This window comes from Spea bombifrons, chromosome 6 (assembly GCF_027358695.1).
Source record: "Spea bombifrons isolate aSpeBom1 chromosome 6, aSpeBom1.2.pri, whole genome shotgun sequence".
In the NCBI taxonomy this organism is placed as follows: domain Eukaryota; kingdom Metazoa; phylum Chordata; class Amphibia; order Anura; family Pelobatidae; genus Spea; species Spea bombifrons.
In genome coordinates this window covers 30,808,893-30,834,140 of record NC_071092.1, presented here as the reverse complement: position 1 = coordinate 30,834,140, position 25,248 = coordinate 30,808,893, and the positions used below count along the sequence as shown (strand labels likewise).

At 40.8% G+C, this 25,248-nt stretch overlaps 2 protein-coding genes and 2 long non-coding RNA genes across 7 annotated transcripts; 1 reads left to right on the top strand and 3 right to left on the bottom strand.

The window, feature by feature from the left end:
* Positions 1 to 408: 408 nt before the first annotated feature.
* LOC128499900 (ATP-binding cassette sub-family D member 3-like) lies at positions 409 to 4,494 on the bottom strand. Of its 4 annotated transcripts, none has more exons than XR_008354833.1 (5): positions 4,227 to 4,493; positions 2,803 to 2,903; positions 2,075 to 2,122; positions 720 to 867; positions 409 to 448 (listed from the first exon to the last, which is right to left on the bottom strand). XR_008354833.1 is itself a non-coding variant. In XM_053468880.1 (5 exons), the coding sequence occupies exons 1-4, from the start codon at positions 4,233 to 4,235 to the stop codon at positions 745 to 747; spliced, it is 285 nt and encodes a 94-aa protein (XP_053324855.1). In that variant the 5' UTR covers positions 4,236 to 4,494; the 3' UTR covers positions 409 to 448; positions 724 to 744. The 4 variants fall into 4 exon arrangements, 2 of the variants coding, with proteins under 2 accessions (XP_053324855.1, XP_053324854.1); XM_053468880.1 differs by having other exon boundaries at positions 724 to 867; positions 2,803 to 2,907; positions 4,227 to 4,494; XM_053468879.1 differs by having other exon boundaries at positions 2,803 to 2,907.
* Positions 4,495 to 8,065: 3,571 nt separating this feature from the next.
* On the top strand, positions 8,066 to 15,211 carry LOC128499904 (uncharacterized). Its single transcript, XR_008354836.1, has 2 exons — positions 8,066 to 8,841; positions 14,577 to 15,211. It is a non-coding gene; the product is annotated as an uncharacterized LOC128499904 (long non-coding RNA).
* Positions 11,561 to 14,615, bottom strand: LOC128499903 (uncharacterized). Its single transcript, XR_008354835.1, has 2 exons — positions 14,515 to 14,615; positions 11,561 to 12,508 (listed from the first exon to the last, which is right to left on the bottom strand). It is a non-coding gene; the product is annotated as an uncharacterized LOC128499903 (long non-coding RNA).
* A 150-nt stretch (positions 15,212 to 15,361) lies between the features above and the next one.
* Positions 15,362 to 17,812, bottom strand: LOC128499902 (ATP-binding cassette sub-family D member 3-like). Its single transcript, XM_053468881.1, has 5 exons — positions 17,744 to 17,812; positions 17,367 to 17,466; positions 17,194 to 17,285; positions 15,926 to 16,205; positions 15,362 to 15,800 (listed from the first exon to the last, which is right to left on the bottom strand). Exons 1-4 carry the CDS (start codon positions 17,788 to 17,790, stop codon positions 16,178 to 16,180), a joined length of 267 nt encoding a protein of 88 aa, XP_053324856.1. The 5' UTR covers positions 17,791 to 17,812; the 3' UTR covers positions 15,362 to 15,800; positions 15,926 to 16,177.
* Positions 17,813 to 25,248: the final 7,436 nt, after the last annotated feature.

Genomic DNA, 25,248 nt, shown 5'->3' with positions numbered 1-25,248 from the left:
ACGTGGGGGCACATAGGGGTGAGGAACGGACGGCTGAAAACCAGGTAACCAACCACAGTCGCTAGAACTGCAATAATCAAAAAGCACACCACAGACATTAAATGCCAGCATAGACACTGACCACTTAAAATCAATAAACCGCAGGTGCAATCTACAGTCTACTTTTTACACAGCTATATGCAGATGAAGCTATCTGAGAGACCCGGGCATACAGAGCGTCTCCCACCGCCACAGCCTACCTATACCGCACAGTAAATAATAACAACGCTAAACTGTCACAATCTTCTATAGCAAACGGAAAAATATTACTAAAGTATGACATGCAAATAATTCTTGCCAGTAACATTTTCTGATGGTCTCCTGTCTGGTGCGAGTAGCCAAAAACCACCATGTTCACATTCGCATCTCTTTTATTTTTTTATTTCCATTGTAAAAGGCCATTTCTTCACTAGAAATAAATACAAAAGAGAAATGATCAGTATAATTTAATTACACATTACAGATACCAAGCTCCTAGTAAGTACAAGGTTTTTATTAATTGAGTTAACGACCATCATATTTGGCAGCAACAAGCAATGTGTAAGTGGGACATAATAGTTATATCAATTATTTCAAAATTACATTATATCAAAAATGTACTTAATACATTCAGTTTTTACAAAATTTACAAAAATAAATACAATCTGAAAATACAGGAAGCCAGAAGATCGCATACGTACCTACCTATTGATGATGAGACGGGAGTTAACATATCTGTATTTCACCTTCATACCGCTGCTCGGCTACTGTCATCTTACCAATAGGCCTTCTAAGGTGTGTAAGGAAAAGGTCAGCTACGAGTAGGTAAGCCATCATGCTGGCTGGTCCCTATATATGCATGGAAAGAAAGAAAGAAAGAAAGAAAGAAAGAAAGAAAGAAAGAAAGAAAGAAAGAAAGAAAGAAAGAAAGAAAGAAAGAAAGAAAGAAAGAAAGAAAGAAAGAAAGAAAGAGTTACTAAGGTTACTTGAAAGAATAAAAAAATAATCAACATACCATAAAAAAAAAACACCTCAACGTGTGAGGAAAGGGATTTAGGGGTAATTATTTCTGAGGATTTAAAGGTAGGTAGACAATGCAGTAGAGCAGCAGGTAATGCTAGCAGAATGCTTGGTTGTATAAGGAGAGGTATTAGCAGTAGAAAGAGGGAAGTGCTCATGCCGTTGTACTGATCACTGGTGAGATCTCACTTGGAGTATTGTGTACAGTACTGGAGACCGTATCTCCAGAAGGATATAGATATGTTGGAGAAAGTTCAGAGAAGGGCTCCTAAAATGGTTTATGGATTACAAAATAAACCTTACCAGGACAGGTTAAAGGATCTTAACCTATATAGCCTGGAAAAAAGACGGGGCAGGGGGGACATGATTTGAAACATTTCAATACTTAAAGGGAATCAACAAAGTAAAGGAAGAAAGTTTATTTAAAAGGAGAAATAAAACCGCAACAAGAGGACACAAGCATAAACTAGAGGGGCAAAGGTTTAATGGTAACATCAGAAAATATTACTTTACGGAAAGGGTAGTGGACGCATGGAATAGCCTCCCAGTGGAAGTGGTAGATGTTAATACAGTAAAGTCATTTAAGCAAGCATGGGATAGGCATAATGCCAAGCTAGATATAGGATAAGGGCAAGTACTAAAGGAGAGCACTCAGAGGTTGGGCAGACTGGATGGGCCTTCTGGTTCTTATCTGCCGTCACTTTCTATGTTTCTAAACTCTTAAAAATAATCCATGTGCGTATAATATAATTTTTTGACTCGGATGCAAGTAAAAAAAAAATATATATCAGCATGTGAAGAATGATTTGTCCTGGCTGATTTTCTACATTATGAAAAATTCAGATAACATGAGTGTGAGTGTGTGTGTGTGTGGGGGGGAACCTGGTTATATCACGATGACCACAGCAGTAATAACCACAGTCTAACTGTTCAATCTGACCGGGATTTTGGCCCTCTGCTCTTTGCACAATTGATGTAATTCATCAATATTCGTGACTTGTGTTGTTAAAGAAGCCCTAGTCATACAAAAACTTACCTGAGCATTTGTCAGCTTGACAATATACAGAACGATATCCAAAAATAGCTGAAGAAAAAAAAATAACAAATGAAACTCACAATACTATATAACAACTCTGTATACCCGCAACAATAATGGGAAATATGTATAATACAGAAGAATAGGAAAGCAAGCCACTAGTTAACGTGGAAAGACGGTATTTTGTTCAACACTGCAAAGTGCACCTTGGGTAAATCCAGACCACAATGGCAAATGATTACATGTTATTCACAAGAACAGCGTATGCATGTATGTAAATTTTATTGATAAATAACAGCATAAAAAAGGGGGAGGCATAATACGTGTAGCCAATAGATTGTCAGCTTCGGTACCAGTATATTTAATGTATGTTCATTTGTAAGTTGTATTTACTTTTACGGTACCCTATTGTAACAGCTCTACCAAATCTGTTGGTGCTATATAAAATGTAAATGTAGTCATGAAAGTACAGCAGTCTACAGACAACTTTATTGGGGTACAAAAGCTATGGATACATTTGTAAAGGAGGCCCCTGTCTGTAAATCTCACAGTGTAAGTAATATACTGGTAATATAAATGGTAGCTACATTAACTTTATAATTATTTTCCTTGTGAAAGAAATACAGTAAGAGCATAAAGGGCCATAGCCTATTTTTGAAGTACCCAGCACAAACAAAAAAAAAAGGTAACAAAACACTCACAACTAGAAGAGCCATGAGGAAACTCACCTTGCTTAAGTTTGAATACTGGTTCACCACGCTGTTACAAAACCTCTCAACATCTTGCGTGAGCAGCTGATGTGCATTTGCTATCCTGTTGTCCAAGTTGCCTATCTTAAACGTGTGGGGGGGGAAACAATCTATGTGGGGAACGTATTATACCTTGTGATATTTTATACATCTAATGGAACATTACTGAGAAAATAAGTAATTGTCTCTTAGGCTCAAAACCAGTTTATATCACCACGATCACAGCAACAATACCCACAGTCAAACTCTTCAAGTAGTTATCAATCTGGCCGAGATTTTGTTCACCGGCTCATTGTAGAATTGATGTAATTCATCAGTGTTTGTGGCTTGAAGTCCTAGTCATACAAAAACATACCCGAGCCCCAATAGCACTTACCAGCTTGATGATATACAGAGACATGATCCTACAGAACAACAGTAGCTGCTAGACACGAGAAATCCATCTTGTATGTCCAGTTATTTAGCCTTGTTCAAGACTATGTTAGCTGTAGCTAAAGTTTCCACACACACACACACATATATATATATATAAAAATATACACACACACACACACAGCTACAGTTTTTACCATCATTAAACCATGACAAAAATTGCCCATAGATCCTGCTTTGCATAAACTTGTTTTTGGAGATATGGGGTTTAAAAATAAGAGCCAGTCAAGAACCCTGGCAAAAGGTGGCAAACCCAGCAGAACAGATCTCTGCCTTGTAGGCCTCTATTTTTTTTCTCTTAGACAGCATGTCATGACCTACATGTACTTCCCAAAAGGGAGGAGGAATAACTTAAGGTGAGATGATTCAGGTCAACATGGCTACTCCTACACATATTATATATATATACATATGTGTGTATATACACACACACACATACATACATATACACACACACACACATATATATATATATATATATATACACACACACACACACACACACACACACATATATATATATACACACACACATACACATATATATACATATACACACACACACACACATATATATACATATACACACACACATATATATACATATACACACACACACATATATATATATATATATAAACACTTAAATGCAACATTCTCACTAAGCTCCTGGGCTTACAAACTCAGCGTCTCCTTGGCACAGATAAAATAAAGTTAATAAACGGACAGGCTGATTTAAGAGACGTGTATCTTCACTCATGACATGCCACAGAGGGCAAAAGAAGAAAACAAACATAAAACAAACGTTTTAGCTTACTATAATAACTAGAAAAGCATCTGGCAGCGAGCGGCTCTTGAAAATAGTATCTGGTCGTGTGATATAGCCACTACCAAGCACACATGTCTTAGCATATCCCCCAATGTCTAAACTTTCGATTAAGTAGAAAAAAAGGCAACACAAGAATGCTTACGGCAGGCATGGCGGCTATAAAGTTGAAGAGGCCTCTCTTAAAATCGTTTCTGCTGCGGCTGATGATCGCACTGCAAACCACCACATGTATGTATGTTACAGCGCACTTTCCACAGAGGCAACAGATATTTGAGAAAATCAGTGAAATGCAATATCCTTATACTATGCTTTTGATGGATGCAGAACGGATTTAATATAAAGGCCATGTGGTAGAAACCCAATGCTGCACAGGCAGCAGGCAGTTACGTGACAGTCAAAACCAAGAGCTCACCAGCGGAATGGCAGCTATATGGCGCCAAACCGGAAGTGGGGCACGAAACCGGAAGTGACCATCATCCTAATGCGCATGCGCAGAACGGAGCTGACAGAAACCGGAAGTGGGGCATGAAACCGGAAGTGGGGCAGGAAACCGGAAATGGGCACGAAACCGGAAGTGCCCAACCTCTTACTGCGCATGCGCAAAACAAGAAGTCCGCGCATGCGCAGAACGGACCTGACCGAAACCGGAAGTGGGGCATGAAACCGGAAGTGGGGCACCTCCTACTGCGCATGCGCAAAACCGGAAGTCCGCGCATGCGCAGAACGGACTTGGCCGAAACCGGAAGTGGGGCATGAAACCGGAAGTGGGGCACCTCCTACTGCGCAAAACCGGAAGTCCGCGCATGCGCAGAACGGACTTGGCCGAAACCGGAAGTGGGGCATGAAACCGGAAGTGGGGCACCTCCTACTGCGCATGCGCAGAACCGGAAGTCCGCGCATGCGCAGAACGGACTTGGCCGAAACCGGAAGTGGGCACGAAACCGGAAGTGGGCATGAAACCGGAAGTGGGGCACATCCTACTGCGCATGCGCAAACCAGGAAATCGGCGCATGCGCAGAACGGACCTGGGCGAAACCGGAAGTGGCCGCGAAACCGGAAGTAGCAGGCGAATTACACAGGAGTGGTGTCAGGTCACCAGAGAACAGGACTGGACAGCGGTCAGGTCGATGATTACAGCCAGATAACTGAAATAGGATTGGGTTTCTTGCCACCACTTTTAACAACAGATAAAGAGTCAGATTACGGAGTTGAAAGTCAATAAAAAGGAAGCCATGAGCAGCGTAAGCGTAAGGTGCATGCGTGAGGTCTTACACGGCTATTACTGCTGGGCGTTAATTAGCACCATGTACTACAAAGAAATTGAATATGAATCAGCGCCGTCCGGAATTCAAAAACCTGCAGAGTTTCCAATGGAAGCAGAGACTTACGGATAAACACATATAATATGTGTTAACTCCTTAATTCCCTCTTTAGGGATTTGAGAGGTAGGCAGTGGTTCATTTTTGGTTTCAGATCCACATTGAGGACAGAATAGACTGTCCTTAAGTGTAGACGGGATAAAATGTGTAATAATAGTAATGGAGATCTGTGTAGGGAGAGGAACAACCCAGGGCCACCATAGAGCCGTCTCTATTTAGAATGATTATAATGCTAGGAGGGTACAGGTAGGCATTTTCATTATGCGGTGCTGGCAAGCGTTACCGTCGGACAGCACCCAATATAAAGCCAACGCTTGCCCTTTGCCCACACCTTTGTTCACCAAAAGAAATGCTCTCCGCTCTTCAGTCCTTTATCCCCGTCTGTCTCTGGCGTGGTGCGGGTACTATAATACATGACTGCCCATCAAAGCCGGCTTTTCCTCCCCATCCCCTGTGTCTTTTGATTGATTAAATATTAATTGCTTACCATTTGATGAATGCTCTCTTTTTTTGCCAATTGACAAATATGTTTTCTCGTGTTCAAGCTCCAAGGACCCATGCAAAAAAACAAACAAACAACAAAACAGTAAAATTTCAGATGAAGAAAAAAGCAAATAAAAAAGAAAAGATGCCAGAAAGACTCCTGCATCAGAGGAAAACATTATGAAAACTGATAACTGGTTTCGCTTAATTAGTTATATTATAACATACATTACACATAACACCCTACGCTTCTTTAGGTTAACATTATGAAAACTGATAACTGGTTTCGCTTTATCGCTTTATCAGTTATATTATAACATACATAACACATAACACCCTCAGCTTCATTAGGTTAACTGCAGCTCTAGTCTTATTATCATGAAGCCCAATGGAGTGATCCAGCTGATTATTGCTGTGGTTGCTTATAGCGATTAGACCATTTTTCAGCCAGCAGCAAAAATAAAAAAAAAAAAAAAAAAAAAAAAGGAATATGATACGTTTGGCGTCCAAGTCCTGCAGTAACTGCGCTAACTATGGCTGTATAAAATAGTTTTGCGTGTTTGGGTTTATCTTCAGCTTCGTAGTTGGCACAGGACCACAAAACCGAACGTTCAAGCGAACGCAAATGCAGACTATTATTATTATTTACTGTTTTATATAGCACCATCAAATTCCGGAGCGCTGTACAATGGGTAGACAAGACATAGCAAGTAGTATGTAACATAACACATTGACTTACAGAGACAACAGGTGAGTAGAGCCCTGCTCAAAGGAGCTTACAATCTAGAGGGTGTATTACACAATAGTTAAAAGGTGCCATTGTAAGGGATAGACTAGCCCCGCTAGTGTAAGTATTGCGAGGAGGGGTGAGCTAAGGGAATATGGGGGGTGTTAATGTGCAATATTTTAAGCGTCCTTAAAGAAGTGGCCCTTGAGGGATCTTTTGAAGGACCGAAGGCAGTGGGGCGAAGGATAGACCGGGGGAGGGCATTCAAGAGGATAGGAGCAGCCCTGGAGAAATCTCGTAAGCGTGCATGACAGCTAGAAATCAGAGGAGAGGATAGAAGGAGATCGTTGGATGAGCGGAGAGACCGGTGTCGAGTGTATTTAGAGATGAGCGAGGAGATGTAGGGAGGGGAAATGCTGTGAAGGGCTTTGAAAGAAAGAGTGAGGATTTTGAATGAATCCTGAATCACACAGGCAGCCAGTGAAGAGACTGACAGAGGGGAGAGACGTTAGTAAAGCGACGGGAAAGGAAGATGAGTCTGGCAGCAGCATTCATGGTGGATTGTAGAGAGGTCAGACGGTTAAGAGGGAGACCAGCTATAACAGACAGAATAACAGTAGTCAAGACGGGAGATGATCAGGGCATGGACAAGAGCCTTAGTGGCATGCTGTGTTAGGAAGGGACGGGTGCAGGCAGTGTTTTTAAGATGGAGACGACAGACTGAATGTGGGGGGTGAACGGAAGGTCGGAGTCAAGGGTGACACCAAGACAGCGTGCATGAGTAGACGGGGAGATGATGGCACCATTAGCAACTAGGGAAATTGATGGGGGAATCTTAGCATTGGAGGGAGGAAAGATGAGAAGTTCTGTTTCAAAAAATGTGCAGATATCCAGGAAGGGACAGATGCAAGGCAGTTAGTTACACGAGCTAAGACAGAGGGAGAGAGATCAGGGGATAATAGATAGATAGATCAGGGTGTCATCAGCATACGGGTGGTATTGAAAGCCAAAGGATGAGATCAGTTTGCCAAGGGAGGAAGTGTAAAGAGAGAAAAGAAGGGGCCCTAGAACAAAGCCTTGGAAGAAGTTCTGAAGGTTAATAGAGCTGACGTCTCTGGTTAGGCGGGGTTGGGGTGCAAGGGAGTGAGTAGGAGGCAAGGTTAGAGAGCAGGAAAGGAAGTGGTGGTCAGAGAGGGGGAAAGGGGAATTAGAAAGGTTAGAGAGAGAGCACGTGCTAGAGAAAAGGTCCAGGGTGTGACCATCCTCATGAGTAGGGGAGTTAATATGTTGTTGGAGATCAAAAGAGGAGGTAATAGAAAGGCATTTTGAAGCCATGGGACTCAATGAGGTGTCAACTGGGATGTCGAAATCCCCAAGGACAACAGAAGGAATATCAGAGGAGAGGAAGAGAGAAGTGATTGAGAAATATGTTAGCCGGGCCAGGGGCGGTATATAACAGCAACGCGTATGGAGATGGGATGAAATAGTCGGATAGCATGGACTTCGAATGAAGAGAAAGAGAGTGATGGGGCAGAGGGAATAGGTTGAAAAGTACACGTAGGGGAGAGTATGAAGCCTACCCCCCTCTCCCTCCACCCTTCCTGTCATCAGGTCTGGGAGTGTGAGTGAGGTGTAGGCCACCATAGGAGAGAGCAACGGGAGAGGCAGTGTTAGAAGGGCATAGCCAGGTCTCAGTTAGAGCGAGAAGGTGTAAGGAACTAGAGATAAAGTGATCATGTAGGGCTGTTTGTTTGTTACAGACAGAGCACGCATTCCAGAGCGCAAGGGTAAATGGGGGAAGGAGGAGCGGCAGGGTATGTGGGAGATTATTGATTTCTGGAATGTTGACTGGGAGAGGATGGGGGAGAGATCACCTAAGGAGGTCCAGGGTTTGGGGAAATATCCCCAGCTGCTAAACAAATAGTAGAAGAGAAAGCGAGAGGAGGTGGGAATAGGACCTGTGCGAACGGAGAGATTGCTGGGAGTGAGGGGAGGTGGGGGAAAGGGAGGAGGTGACGTTGAAAAGTGCTTGGGATGAGAGAAGGGGAGAAGAAAGTAGTCATGGTGCAATACAGACATAGTGTGGGGTTGCAGGTGGCTGGAGAGAGATAATGATTTTACTAACAACAGAGGAAAGAGAAAAGTGGAACAAGAGGATTGTGAACACGGTATGTGAAGGAAAATGGTGATGGGAATGGAATGGAGGTGGGGGGAAACACAAAAAGCAGTAGGCAGCACTTGACAGTTCAGTGGAATATTGATTGTGGGGAGTCTCCCAGGTCTTCTCTGTCCTTCCTTGTTGTCCTCCTTGGTGAACTCCCAGATAGTGGCATTTAGTAAAAATTGGCACTTGGATTGAAAGTGGCACATTCATTAAGATTTAAAAAAGAGGGTACTTAACCTTAGGGGGCAGCGGCAGCTGCTCTCCTCCACTGCAGTCCAATCACTTTCCACGGGTTAGCTGCGTGAAATCAGGTGAAGCACTTTGCACACGCGCACACAATGTTCGCAGAGTTGGGGCTGGGGCAGTAAGTATATCACATGACAGGAGATATAGAATGCACAGAAAATAGCTGGTGAGGGGGGAAATGCAAATAAGGGGATTCTGCTATTGCAGGGGGGGTCACAATAAACATTTAACCCCTTAAGGACAATGGGCTGTCCTTAAACCCAATAAAAACAATGCATTGTGAGCCTGTACATGTACGGGCTTTGGCATGAAGGGGTTAGAGAGACCTCTCAGTTATCACATGCATTGATGGCTAATGTCCCTTTAACACATTTTTTTTGGCATTTCTCTTACATTTAAGCTTTCTATGAACCGCTTAGGCTACTGACTTAATTCCCTCCAAGCAGACTTTTACTCGCCCATCCCCTTTTTTTTCTCCGCTCTTGTGTCTTTAACCCCTTCGTGACAAAGGCTGATTTTACTTTTTGTACCCTTCGTGACAGTGGCCGTTTTAAAATTTCTGTTATGGCGGACGTTGATGCCCCGGGGAGGGGCCAGACATGGCCCCTAGTGCCGATCGCGGCGTTGCTGAATGCCTCGAAGTCGAGGCATCACAGCAACAACGTTTGGGTGCAGAAAGCGAACGTAGATCGCTTTCTGCACCCGTTTAAAATCATGACGGTCCTGGCACGTCAATTGTCACTAACCTGATGGATAGGGAAGGCTTCCCCAAGCGCAGACCTGTATACAGCTGCCCCTGGCATTCTCTTCTTGGATAACTGATGCAGGATACCGTGACGTGATAATACACCCCGGGTGATGAGCCCAGCGAGAAGAGATTTAGGCCAGCAGAACAGTATCCTAGTAGCCAATACATATCTCCACTTTCATGCCACTTCATGGGTTGTATTTTGACAAATAAGGTGTATGAGTTTCTATGGGTAATGTATTAGTTGCCATCAAGTTGAAGTAAAAAAAAAAAAAAAAAAAAAGGGTGTGTTATTAAAAAAAATGTATAATAAGGTATCGGAATGGTCTAACTTACACTCCTTCCGTCATTGCGGCCGCTGTAATCAGTCGTTTTAAGTAACAGTGATTTTGAACACAGGCCCAGATCTAAGATGCTGGCGTGCAAGCAGCTCTTCTGACTAGGGTACCGGTTTCCATGCGGTCTGCTTCTCCAGACGTGTTTTTTTTTTTTTTTTTTGTCCGTTCACATCCAACCCTCATGTTTGTATTATATCGGAAGGTTTAAAGCCACCAAGCGGTGTAGACAATTTGTGTTTTTATCATTATTAACCCACAACAACCTGTTTATTTAAATAAGCGAGAGGTACGGGGAACATTTGAAGAGAATACATCAATGTGTTGCCCACAAAGTATTAGAATCGGATATTGTGTAAGTGAGATTCCCACTACAAGAAGTGCATCATTGCATAGTATGGAACGTAAGGAAATGCGAGTAAAATTAATGGGTCACCAACAATGGTCACTTGTAGTAATTTGAGGCTAGCATACATCTACGTAAAGGGAACACAAAGTTACAATTGACCAGGGAATTAGCTCATTGGAAATATATCTATTTCTGACGAGGCACTGAATCTCTCTATTAGCTTTCCGACCAGAGAAACTTGAATACATTTGAAGATGAAAAGGAGGACCCGAGTGCTCTGTGTGGAAAAACAAAACTGACATCAAATTATGAAAAGCCCAAAGTGCTTACTTTGCATCGAACCCGATCCGTAGCTACTCGACTAGGAAGTCATATTTATTGATGCGTCTGTTTAACTTCTTTAGTTCATAATATTCCACATATAATTTAAACGAATTGTGGCAGATGTTTGGATTTCAGTTATGTAGACTATTTTAGTGATCAGTCATAGAAGTCATTCCCCCCCCAGCACATAAATTGGAGAATTTATGGTATTTCAGAAATCACTACTTGTGAAATGTCTGTGTGATTTTGCAACGTATAATACTTCATTGCAGATTTCCATGGGATAATGATTAAGTATCCTATTACAGTGGGAAGGTAGGAGTGTATACTAGGGCATTACTCATAGGATTTCATCCATGTAGTTTATGCAAGTTTACAGCTACCCGCTTCCTTCCCGGTATAATATAGTGGTGGAGTATTCAGGAGAAAATTTTTTTTTGCACATTTTAACTACCTTGGATGCTTTATAAATATCCACGGTGACACAGGTTACTTGAAAAGGTTTTAGCAACGATTGGGTGGGGAAACAGACCAAGGACTGTTTAAGGTCTGAGTCTCTACATCGCATGGCATAGGAAGTTTTCTATGGCCGCTGGTTAGATCCAACCGTACGGATTTGTTCCAGCGAATGCAGTAAGTTTGTGGATCAAACTTTACCCAGAATGTTTACCATTTGCCAGGATGACATTAAGCACAGTAGAGTAGAGACTTTGGGGAAGGATTTACACACATTCAATTTATTGCATACTTAGTGCATGCCTTCTTCAAGCACATTTCTGTGTTACACGATTTGCTCAAACCCCCCCCCAAAAAACACATATCTACAATACATGGTTTACATTCCAGTAGGGACTGCTCCATTTAACAATGTAAAAAGTCATCCTACTAGTTTAAATTAATAGATTTTAAATCTTACTGGGAAGTGTATAAAATTTGACGACGTATGAATTCAGTCCAACCGGCACACCTAGTGAGACATACAAACCTGTCAACTGGCTCTATTTAGAGCCAAGTGCCAACGCTCAGGGATTTTACTGAGCACGCCGAGTATTTATGATACTCAACTGATTAGTCAGGCGCAAAAATAAAAAGTGAATCTTTGGACTCAAAAATAAAAAAAAACAAAAATTGAACCGGAGATTCATTTGAAAGGAAAACCGTTACAGTTGATGCAATGCCCCAGCGTACGTATCCCATCAGAGCCAGGTGATTAGGGGATCCTCTAGTCTAGCCAGCGGTATCTAGTGCAAAACAAGAAGTGACACAGTCATCTACGATCCTACGGCCATTCTTTGGTCAAAAAAAAATAAAAAAATTATAGCATTCGCTTCGGAACTAAACTTCAAAGAAAACGGGAGACACCTTTCTCCTAGCTAGAAAAGTTACAGTAGTTGATTTCTACCATATAAACCAACTTCACTTATTTATACCCTGAACTTTCAATGTTAGAGTAGTATTGGTGTTGATTATTAAACGGATAAGTGCACAATTGCCAGTTTTCTAAATTGCACATGAAAAAAAAGGCTGCATTATATTTCGCCACAAGTTACTTTCGATTTCCGGTGTACCCTGATATTTATCAGCATAAAACACTTAAGAGCTGAATTCAATGGCGTCATCTGTGATCTGCTTGAACTCAGTTTCCTCTGCTGTCCATGTGGAGGTAGTACTGCAAGAGAGGGGAAACATGAATCAGTGACTTCAATATTACTAAGCAAAATAATAAAAAGGTCGTTCTAATGTTAGAAACACCAGGAAACTAGGAGAGGTGAGCTAAGAGAATATGGGGGGGGGTGTTAATGTGCAATATAAGCGTCCTTAAAGAAGCGGGGAAGAGGGATTTTTTGAAGGATCGAAGGCAGGGAGGAGAGACGGATAGACTGGGGGAGGGCATTCCAGAGGATAGGGGCAGCCCTGGAGAAATCTTGTAAGCGTGCATGAGAGCTAGAAATCAGAGGAGAGGATAGAAGGAGATCATTGGATGAGCAGAGAGAGCGGCGTGGACTGTATTTAGAGATGAATGAGGAGATGTAGGGAGGGGAACCGCTGTGAAGGGCTTTGAAGGTAAGAGTGAGGATTTTGAAATGAATCCTGAGGCGCACAGGCAGCCAGTGAAGAGACTGACAGAGGGGAGAGATGTAAGTAAAGCGATGGGAGAGGAAGATAAGTCTGGCAGCAGCATTCATGGTGGATTGTAGAGAGGTGAGACTGTTAAGACCAGCTTAGACAGAGTTACAGTAATCAAGGTGGGAGATAATCAGGGCATGGACAAGAGCCTAATTGCCAAGCTGTGTTTGGAAGGGATGGATGCTGGCAATGTTTTTAAGATGGGGACGACAGTTTTTAGAGACAGACTGAATGTGGGGGGGGGGGGGCGAACGAAAGGTCAGAGTCAAGGGTGACACCAAGACTGCGTGCATGAGTAGACGAGGAGATGATGGCGCCATCAACAATGAGGGAAATTGATGGGGGAGTCTTAGCATGGGAAGGAGGGAAGATGAGAAGACCTGTTTTGGAGAGGTTAAGTTTCAAGAAACGTGCCAATATCCAGGTGGAGACAGATGCAAGGCAGTTAGTTACACGATCTATGACAGAGGGAGAGAGATCAGGAGAGGATAGATAGATAGATCTGGGCGTCATCAGCATACAGGTGGTATTGAAAGCCTAAGGATCAGGGCAGTGACAGTGCAGATATGTCATCTCTGATGGTTTTAATTTTATTATCGAAGTATGTGGCAAAGTCCGATGCATTAAGGTTAGTGGAAGGGGTTGCAGGGATCGGTTGAAGCAGGGAATTGAAAGTATTAAAGAGTCGTTTAGGGTTGTAAGACAGGGAGGAGATTGAAAGCAGAGTAGTAGGAACATAGCATAACATAGCATTCATTTATAGCGCAGAAAGTCAGACATGGAATGAGGAGACTTTCGCCAACTACGTTGAGCGGTGCGGGAACATCGACGTAGGTGTTGGGTTACAGTCGTGTGCCAGGGTTGGAAGCGTGAACGTCGTGAGGAGCGAGTAGTAACTGGTGCTACATGATGGAGAGCAGATGCGAGAGTGGCGTTACAGACAGAGGTGGCGTTGTTTGGGCACGTCATGTTTGAGATAGGAGAGATAGTAAATTGATTGAGAAGTTCTGAAGGTTAATAGAGCTTAGGGCTGTGCGGAGATCTGTGAGAGCCAGGGACACCTTCATCTAATCAGTGTCCATGTCCTAAAGTTCTCTGCCTTCTCCCCACCCACCCTTACAAATGAACAACGGCGTAAAGGTAACATAACATAATGGGGAGGAATAATCATGTAGATTCAGTGAGAAGGAGAAGATGACTCCCAAGTTGGGTTTGTAACATATATGCATTGCTTATTTAATGCCTAGGCATAGTTACATTTACGTATTTAGCGTGAAGAGCTATAAATGTGGGTTTAGCAAAAGGGGCACATTCACTAAGTCTCCAAGTAGTAGTAGAAATTGTAGTGTGGACAACAGGTGTTTTTGTCTAGAAGGTTAATGAAGATACACAATCTCTTGAATAAACGCATGGTCTACCTTTTCTTTTTAGGCTGGGAGCCCTTTTCATAGCATTTTCTTTAGAGATGTAGGCAATTATTATTATGATTTTTCTTTTTTTTTTAAATACAATAATGCAGTGCTTTCATGAAATGTTTAAAAGATTTACCTCGTGGTGCTTCCATAGGGACTTTCTGTGTGACACTGTGCTCCCTTTTCTTATCCTCTTAGGTTGGAATAGCTTTGTTCACAGTTGAAAGAGGAAACGTGCTGGAGACAACAGACGGCATTAGAAGACCAATGTATGAAAATCTGGAGTGTGTGTAAGACACCGTCTAAGCAACTGATTTTGGAACACGCGGACAGCAAAAGGTTTCCCCGATCGGATGGCTTCTGCGGAAAAAATTTTGTCAACGTCAGAAAATGTCACAGAATTTATAAGGTCCACACGCTAATGACATTTCTTTATAAACGTCATAAACAATTATAAACTGCCTGCCGTCCTTTACTTAGTGTGTTTCAGTTTAGGAACTCTGGACGTATGCAGAATCCCAATCTGCACTGCTTGGGCACCGTGTCTTTAGTTTTATTATTTACTGCCACAATATTTTACAGAAGGCGTGGAAGGTCCTGCTCACTAGTGCTTATAATCCAGAGAGAAGTGTAAATCTGACAGACAAGGTTCAGTATGTAGGTGACGATAATTTACCTTTCTGCAGTGGTCATAGATATAAACCTTCTACATCCATACTAACCGCACTAGTGCACTCGTCCAAAATGGCAAACTGGGGTACATGGTAAAATTATCTTGCCATCTGGAAATAAACATAAGTTTAGCTCTCAAGTAACGAGTCTACTTAGCCAAATGAGAAGAAAAAAAAATGAATACTGAATAGTAAGGCAGGAGGAAAAGGAAAAAAAATTAAATATATATATATATATATATATATATATATATATACATACATACATATACATGTTTTAACAACATAGCAACTAATAAAATATTCTTGCTGATTGGATAACTCTATAATAGCCACAGTGAAAAATATAAATTTCAGAAAATGTGAATTTGAAGTTAGATTACCCAGACTTGCTTTTATTATAAAGTTTTACTAAGTTTTTTTTTCATTGTTGAGCAAGTACAAATTGGAGATAGTTGGATGGATTTATTAGTGGTCAAAAACAGAATATTGAAAGTTAAATCCAATTCCTCTGTAATCCTAGTATCGCAGTGTGTCTCATCCACTGAACACACCAGCTCAGCCCATAAATGGACACATTTACAATGCTAGAAAATCAGAATTCTGTAGTCTGTAAATTAAAACCAAGATCAAATACGTACTGCCATCCTCTGCTTTTTGCCCCCACTCAGTACATCCAGTCTTGAACACTGTCCCAGCCGCCTTCACGTTCCAAACCCAGCTGCACATTGTCAAGGTATTCCTTCAATACCTGGGGAGTGAATATGAAACAAAGATGGGTAGTTAAGCCACTTAACTAAATACAGCTAAGTAAGTAATTTCAGTGTGTAAGAAAATTAGAAGAGAAGTTTCAACATACTGGACCGTTCTTCTCACCTTATCAGGAATACCTTTACGTTTCCGGTGTTCTGGAGTGTCTGGGTAAATGACTTGGTCCCGTAACGTTCCCAAAGTCATATGGTCTCTATGTAAGATATTGTGCTACAAATAAATTACTGACACCACAACTCAGGATATATTGATTCTACAAATCAAAAGGTGCTGAAATGTGATCACACTACAGGAACAGAGACAGCTGGGCAGAACATAATCAGAAGTACATAAAATATCTTCCTCGTTCAGGTTTGGTCAGACATCCACCGAATAGAGGCCACAGCTGCAGAATAAAACATATTTAGGTAAATTGCTCAAAGATTATTCTATATAAATAATATGTACATTTTTACTTCTACAATTAGACATTACCTAGGCTACTGTAATTTCATCTACATTAGGGCCGTTGTATTACGTAGCATTTACCTATGTTTTATTTTCAACATAAATACCACGCCGTCGTTATAATGCCCTTTAGGGCTGCGGCACTAAACGTTGAGGAGGTTAATTCATACAGAAATTCTAAAACATTTTTATTTTAATTATAGATACAACCGGCTGACACCGCATCACCTAATGCAATAGTAGCTCTTTTAATATATTAGTGGGAACAAATGCCATCAGAAAACCACAGCTTCATCATGTAGCAAGATAAAAATCTTGCCTTACACTTCCAACCTTACATAGTTACATTAGCACAAAAACTAAGGATCTTTAAAGTACAATGTCACTACATGATATATAAACACACACCATATTAGAGGTTGCAGCTTCACCCATACTTGAAGTTTGCACCTAAGTATATTTCGAATCGGAAACAAAATTTCTAGAAATTTTCAATACCCTGAATTTTCCCAGGAATAATCCTTTAAGCATGTAAAGTGTTCCCTCTGTTATAATGTCTGCCAGCAACACTTGTCATGTGACACAAGTTTATAAACTCTCAAACATACTGGAGGCGGCAGTTATTGTCGTAACAGCAACCTTTAACAGTGGGTTCACAAGGTGAGAGAGAAAACTTATTACTACATCTCTCATCCCATAAACCGCTGTGAGATACATAACCAAGCCACGGGGAACTGAACTCTTAGGCAAGGTCAAGTCACCCCTTATTTACAGAACTGGGGCCTAACTACTAAACTAAGGACCAGATGAAGCATTTCAACATCTTGAGTACTACACTGTACAACAAAATATATCTTCTATACATAGGTTGGTAAATGTCACCTTGTGATGAACAGTAAATTTAATTTACTTTTCGGTTGACTCACCCTGCTAATCTTGTCATTTCCCGTCCTGCGAGGACGATTCGTCCCAATGCCAGAGACATCCTCAGCAGCATTCTTCCACTCTGGTAATAATCCTTCAAGGCAAAGCATTAAACATTAAGGACGTGCTTGGCTGCAGAGTATATCATCATTTATCCCACCATTATTTCGCTCACCTCAAGGAGCTCAGCTTGAGTGCTGTTCTGATGACGTGGGGGCACATAGGGGTGAGGAACGGACGGCTGAAAACCAGGTAACCAACCACAGTCGCTAGAACTGCAATAATCAAAAAGCACACCACAGACATTAAATGCCAGCATAGACACTGACCACTTAAAATCAATAAACCGCAGGTGCAATCTACAGTCTACTTTTTACACAGCTATATGCAGATGAAGCTATCTGAGAGACCCGGGCATACAGAGCGTCTCCCACCGCCACAGCCTACCTATATCGCACAGTAAATAATAACAACGCTAAACTGTCACAATCTTCTATAGCAAACGGAAAAATATTACTAAAGTATGACATGCAAATAATTCTTGCCAGTAACATTTTCTGATGGTCTCCTGTCTGGTGCGAGTAGCCAAAAACCACCATGTTCACATTCGCATCTCTTTTATTTTTTTATTTCCATTGTAAAAGGCCATTTCTTTACTAGAAATAAATACAAAAGAGAAATGATCAGTATAATTTAATTACACATTACAGATACCAAGCTCCTAGTAAGTACAAGGTTTTTATTAATTGAGTTAACGACCATCATATTTGGCAGCAACAAGCAATGTGTAAGTGGGACATAATAGTTATATCAATTATTTCAAAATTACATTATATCAAAAATGTACTTAATACATTCAGTTTCCATTTTTCCAAAACACCTTTGATGCAAAATTTACAAAAATAAATACAATCTGAAAATACAGGAAGCCAGAAGATCGCATACGTACCTACCTATTGATGATGAGACGGGAGTTAACATATCTGTATTTCACCTTCATACCGCTGCTCGGCTACTGTCATCTTACCAATAGGCCTTCTAAGGTGTGTAAGGAAAAGGTCAGCTACGAGTAGGTAAGCCATCATGCTGGCTGGACCATGGAAAGAAAGAAAGAAAGAAAGAAAGAAAGAAAGAAAGGGTTACTAAGGTTACTTGAAAGAATAAAAAAATAATCAACATACCATAAAAAAAAAACACCTCAACGTGTGAGGAAAGGGATTTAGGGGTAATTATTTCTGAGGATTTAAAGGTAGGTAGACAATGCAGTAGAGCAGCAGGTAATGCTAGCAGAATGCTTGGTTGTATAAGGAGAGGTATTAGCAGTAGAAAGAGGGAAGTGCTCATGCCGTTGTACAGATCACTGGTGAGATCTCACTTGGAGTATTGTGTACAGTACTGGAGACCGTATCTCCAGAAGGATATAGATATGTTGGAGAAAGTTCAGAGAAGGGCTCCTAAAATGGTTTATGGATTACAAAATAAACCTTACCAGGACAGGTTAAAGGATCTTAACCTATATAGCCTGGAAAAAAGACGGGGCAGGGGGGACATGATTTGAAACATTTCAATACTTAAAGGGAATCAACAAAGTAAAGGAAGAAAGTTTATTTAAAAGGAGAAATAAAACCGCAACAAGAGGACACAAGCATAAACTAGAGGGGCAAAGGTTTAATGGTAACATCAGAAAATATTACTTTACGGAAAGGGTAGTGGACGCATGGAATAGCCTCCCAGTGGAAGTGGTAGATGTTAATACAGTAAAGTCATTTAAGCAAGCATGGGATAGGCATAATGCCAAGCTAGATATAGGATAAGGGCAAGTACTAAAGGAGAGTACTCAGAGGTTGGGCAGACTGGATGGGCCTTCTGGTTCTTATCTGCCGTCACTTTCTATGTTTCTAAACTCTTAAAAATAATCCATGTGCGTATAATATAATTTTTTGACTCGGATGCAAGTAAAAAAAAAATATATATCAGCATGTGAAGAATGATTTGTCCTGGCTGATTTTCTACATTATGAAAAATTCAGATAACATGAGTGTGAGTGTGTGTGTGTGTGGGGGGGAACCTGGTTATATCACGATGACCACAGCAGTAATAACCACAGTCTAACTGTTCAATCTGACCGGGATTTTGGCCCTCTGCTCTTTGCACAATTGATGTAATTCATCAATATTCGTGACTTGTGTTGTTAAAGAAGCCCTAGTCATACAAAAACTTACCTGAGCATTTGTCAGCTTGACAATATACAGAACGATATCCAAAAATAGCTGAAGAAAAAAAAATAACAAATGAAACTCACAATACTATATAACAACTCTGTATACCCGCAACAATAATGGGAAATATGTATAATACAGGAGAATAGGAAAGCAAGCCACTAGTTAACGTGGAAAGACGGTATTTTGTTCAACACTGCAAAGTGCACCTTGGGTAAATCCAGACCACAATGGCAAATGATTACATGTTATTCACAAGAACAGCGTATGCATGTATGTAAATTTTATTGATAAATAACAGCATAATAAAAGGGGAGGCATAATACGTGTAGCCAATAGATTGTCAGCTTCGGTACCAGTATATTTAATGTATGTTCATTTGTAAGTTGTATTTACTTTTACGGTACCCTATTGTAACAGCTCTACCAAATCTGTTGGTGCTATATAAAATGTAAATGTAGTCATGAAAGTACAGCAGTCTACAGACAACTTTATTGGGGTACAAAAGCTATGGATACATTTGTAAAGGAGGCCCCTGTCTGTAAATCTCACAGTGTAAGTAATATAAATGGTAGCTACATTAACTTTATAATTATTTTCCTTGTGAAAGAAATACAGTAAGAGCATAAAGGGCCATAGCCTATTTTTGAAGTACCCAGCACAAACAAAAAAAAAAAGGTAACAAAACACTCACAACTAGAAGAGCCATGAGGAAACTCACCTTGCTTAAGTTTGAATACTGGTTCACCACGCTGTTACAAAACCTCTCAACATCTTGCGTGAGCAGCTGATGTGCATTTGCTATCCTGTTGTCCAAGTTGCCTATCTTAAACGTGGGGGGGGGGACAATCTATGTGGGGAACGTATTATACCTTGTGATATTTTATACATCTAATGGAACATTACTGAGAAAATAAGTAATTGTCTCTTAGGCTCAAAACCTGTTTATATCACCACGATTTTTTTTTGTTGATCCGCTAGGGGGCGCTTGTGTATTCAGTTGTTTTTTTCAGTTTATAAAATAAAACAGAAAAAGTTTATGATAGTGTGGTATGTCAAATGGACTTTTAACATAAAAAAAGTGTATATGCACTCACACTTTAAATGAGACGATCAAGCCTTATGTATAGACCCTCCACGGTCCACATGTAGGGTATATGTAAAGAGAAGTAGAGAAATAAAACACAATGGTGTAATATCTTAAAAGCGTTCTGACACGCCAGCACCGATGTACACTTACAGTTTGTAACTGGTGTGTCTGGCGTCTAGTGTTATTGGTCTCCTCCGTGCTTCCTGATCCCGTGCTTGTATGTGCAGCTTAATATATAAACTGATCCACCGGGTATATATAAAGGAAATAGATTTATTCTGGGCAGATGCCCTATGACATGAAATACACTACGTGTATAGGATATACCTATACCACGTTAGAAGTAAAACTAATAAAAAATAAAAATAATTAAAAAATGCCGAAAAATCCAATAAAAAAGTCCAAATGGAAATAAGGACGGGAGCTCTATCCGTCCTATCTCAACGCGTTTCGCCTGTATCGTGGCTTCCTCAGGAGTATCTTGTACGATGTCTTGTTCGTCTTTTTATTCTTATGGGGGGCGCCATCTTTGTGTTGGACGTCCGTCTGACGTCAATCGTCAATCCGTTTCTCCCCTCCCAGCGTCTGTTCGTCATCCGTTCGTGTAGTTCCTCTGTATGATACCGCCTTCTTCGTTCTTCTCTCTCGTATTCCAAGGTAAGTATTCAATGTGGGAAACGAGGAGACAAGGGGTTAATGTTCAACATAATAATTTTAATTTATTTCTAGGTACATTTCTCCCCCGGAAAGCTGGTGTCACATTATGGGTGAAAAATGTTGAAAAAAGAGTCCGGATGTACATTGCTCGACCTCAATGAAAAAATAAAGAATAAAAAAGAATAAGAATATCACATAAATGTAGGAGATATTAAACCTGTCTGTGTGTGTGTGTTAATTGTCCAGATATGGACAAATTAGAATGAGGAGGCAAATAAAAGATATTTAAACATAATCATAATGAATGAAAGGTGAATGAAATAGAAAATGATGGTAATAAAAGTTATGATAATAGAGATTAGTGCTTGAGTGAAATAAAAACATTAAAAACATTAGAAAATGACTTATGTATTCTTCTATATATGTGTTTGGTGATGTGTGTATGTATAATGAAAATCCATGTAGTGTTATTCTATATTAAAAATATATTAAAAATATTGGAATTTTTTTTTTTTTTTTAAATGTTTAAAAATTAAAATTGCTTAAAAATTATTAGTGGATCATTCATTATGTTGGTTCATATGTGTGCTAAAATGTCCAGCTCCATATTTAAGCCTCCTTCTGCTCGCATACAGGTGTCCTGATTGCTAAGATACTATGGCAGGATTTTTGAAGGCTCTATGGAAAATAGCAGTAGTAGTAGTGGTGGTAATAGTAGTGATGTAGTGGAGTGGAGAAAGATATTTTCTTAATGTTTCTTAACATTGCACTAATATTTCTCCTTCACCATTGTAGGTAGCCATTCTAGATTTAGAAGACTGCTTCACATAAAAAACACACTGTACTGTACATGTTGTTTTATGGCAAAGCTTATCAAGTCCTTCAACACCAGTCTACATAAAAAAGAATTAAAAGTGGACTTATGCACCCCTTTTATGGTAAAAAAAAAAATAATTAAAAAAATGGCCAATAGGCTGGTCTGTTCCCTAATGACTACCTTATGGGCAATGGTATCATTTCATGACTTTTAAATAGGCTAAATATTTCCAGGATTTTTAGTCAGAACAGCAAGTTTGTTCTGAATGTCGTCAAGCTTATTACAAAATACTTTTGAAATTAATATTTGTCAGCTTCAAAACTACCCTGTTGAGGTCATAGTGTATCTTACAACCAGTTTAGGATAATTTTTGTTGAACCATGTTCAATGTTAATGTGTTGATTGATGGTTGATGGCAGACCAGCCCCCTGCTGGCGACCAATAGAGTTGCTCGTACGGACATTTAAACTCCTGGCGCCAGAGCTGCTGCGGTATGCGTTAACCCCGTATTAACCCCTTATAAAAAACAGAAAAAACGAAGAAAAAACGATCACGAAGAATGTTCACGAATATTCGCCCGAAGAGAACACAGGAACGGGCAAATATTCACGGAATACAAAGATTTTTTTTTCTGAAGACGACCCTGCAGGGCCGGCCCAAGACTTAATGCCGCCTGCCATTCGCTGACGCCATTATCTACCCCCCCCGGTACTTAGCTTTAAACAGTCCTGTGGCAAGTCTCCCTGCTGTGCCACGGTGCCAGCTTGTAATGCTGAGTGCCGGAAATTGACTGTGGCAGAGCAGGGAGACTCGCCGCAGAGGAGAGAGAGAGGGGCGCTGAGCGGGTAAGCGAAAACCACTCAGCGCCCCTCTCTCTCCTCCGCTTCAAAAAAAAAAAAAGCACTTGGGGCAGGAAAGTGCCGCCCCTTCTAAGGTGCCGCCTGGAGCAATTGCCCCAGTCAGCTCCATTGTAGGGCCGGCCCTGTAAGCACGAAGAAGAACACTTACCAGGGTAAGGCCTTAAAGCATCTCACTGATATAAAACAACATATAAGTATACACCACAGTGTAGCTTTGCTTCAGGGGCAAATTGGCAATGCTGTCACTAACAGCAAACTCACAGCAGCTGTGGGTTAGAAATTAGACACAGCGGCCCCAAAGGAAGTCTGCAAGCTGCACCGACCACTGCAGTTCAGTTAAGGGGATGGGGGAGGTTGTATGAATGAGTATGCATGATTGGGGGAATGAATGAGTATCTGTCAATTAGTGAATGAATGATTATCTGTAAATGAGGGAATGAATGAGTATTTGTGAATGACTAGTACCTGTGAATGAATGAATGCGTATAGGAATGAGTTAATGCATGAATGTGAATGAGTAAATGAATGAATATGTGTGTGACAGCATGGATGTATAATGGATGTCTCTTCTTGCTCTTCTGTATTTTGTATTCTTTCTTCTGTTCTCTTTCTTCTTTCTTGGTCTGCTTCTCCCTGCTATCCACTAGGTTAAGCAGGTGTCAATGAGCACTTCTATATATGGGTGGTACAGCATAACTGTTATCATTATATACTGAGGCACACATTGACAGGGGGACAGCATAACTGTTATCCTATATACTGAGGCACACATTGCCGGTGGTACAGCATAACTGTTATCATTATATACTGACGCAAACATTGCCGGTGGTACAGCATAACACCTATCACTATATACTGAGGCAAACACAGCAGGAGTTGCTGCACGCATCGCAAGGAGCAGGATCAAAAGTCTGCATTAACAGACCTCCCGCTCCTTTGATTGTCTGTAAGCCAGTTAGAGGGAGATCCTTGATCTCCCCAACTGAGCCTGCTCCTCTAGCCCCAGGTGCCGGCGTGGTGGCACCTCCCTGATGAGCGGCACCCGGGGCAGACCGCCTCCCGCTAGGTACATTACTGCCTAAATTACAACGTGTGTGGGAAAAATACACAAAAAAGTACTAATGCAAACTTTGACAAAGGCCAGTGGTAGAATTAGTGCATGGAAATAGTTAAAATAACCAGAATTTGAAATACCCTGGAGTGACTAGGTTTTTAAAAATATATGGTTTTATAGGGCACACTGCATTGGCCGGGCTCAGAGATGTACCAAATTGGGCATGGGCAGTGGATCACCAAATGTCAAAGTTCAACATTGAAAAATGTGCATGCCCCAAATGAGGCCCTTTTGCTAGGCAAACCCATGCATTGGTGGTATCACTGTACTCAGAAGATGTTACTGAACACATATTGGGATGTTGTGTGACAGTGACGTATACCAGGACCTGTCAACTCACAACTGAAGTAAAATGTGTGTGAAAAAAATGACTACCACAAAGTTTGACAAAGACTGGTGGTAGAATTAGTGCATGGAAAGAGTTAGAATACTAGCATTCGAAATACCCTGGGGTGTCTTCAACAATATATGGTTTCATGGGGTAAATTGCAATTACCAGACTTTTTTTTTTTTCAGAGAGTTTTATGGGTGGTATGTTACAGATTTGGACTTACAGAGACCTCTATGGCCAGTATTTGCACCAAGATTTGATGTCCAACCAGTTTTAGTCAAAAGTCAGGGAACCTCCGTGTTGACCATCTTTCCCAGATACTGTAATAGTAACCCCCTACTGAGCTGAGGTGAGCAGAGTGGAAATACTGAGCAGTGTGCAGATGAAGGCCTGATTGAGAACTGTGTATTTTTGCTGTGACTATTGTATGTAAATGATCCCTTAGTTCTGTTAAACCCCTTAACGACCTATGAAGGGCCAGGCACATCACACAAAAATGGTGAGTTAACTTCCAATAACGTGCCTGGCACATCATGGCATTAAAAATCCTTAGAATGATAATCAGATGATAATACAAACCTTCTTGTCTGCAGATAAATTGAGCTTGGTAAAACACAATGAAACAAAACCTTCTTCAATACACCTGCTCTTAATCCACATACTCAAACATGTTTTCTTGCTGTTTAATTTTTCAATCAAAATAGTGAATTAATTATAGTTTGCAGGATTGGGTTACAGATATTGCGAAATAAATACCACACTCCTCTGTTGCAAAGGGATTAGCGTTTTACATAAAAAAACAAATGCATGATTTCCTTCAAGCTAAGCTCAAGCCCTGGGCCTTAGAGCTATTCAATAAAACTAATGCAACATGTTCATATGATTCTCTATGAAACGGGGTGTGTCTTCGACTGTTCAAAAGCTAATATAAGTGTGAAGAGCTTCTCAACCTTCACAAAATATCCATCT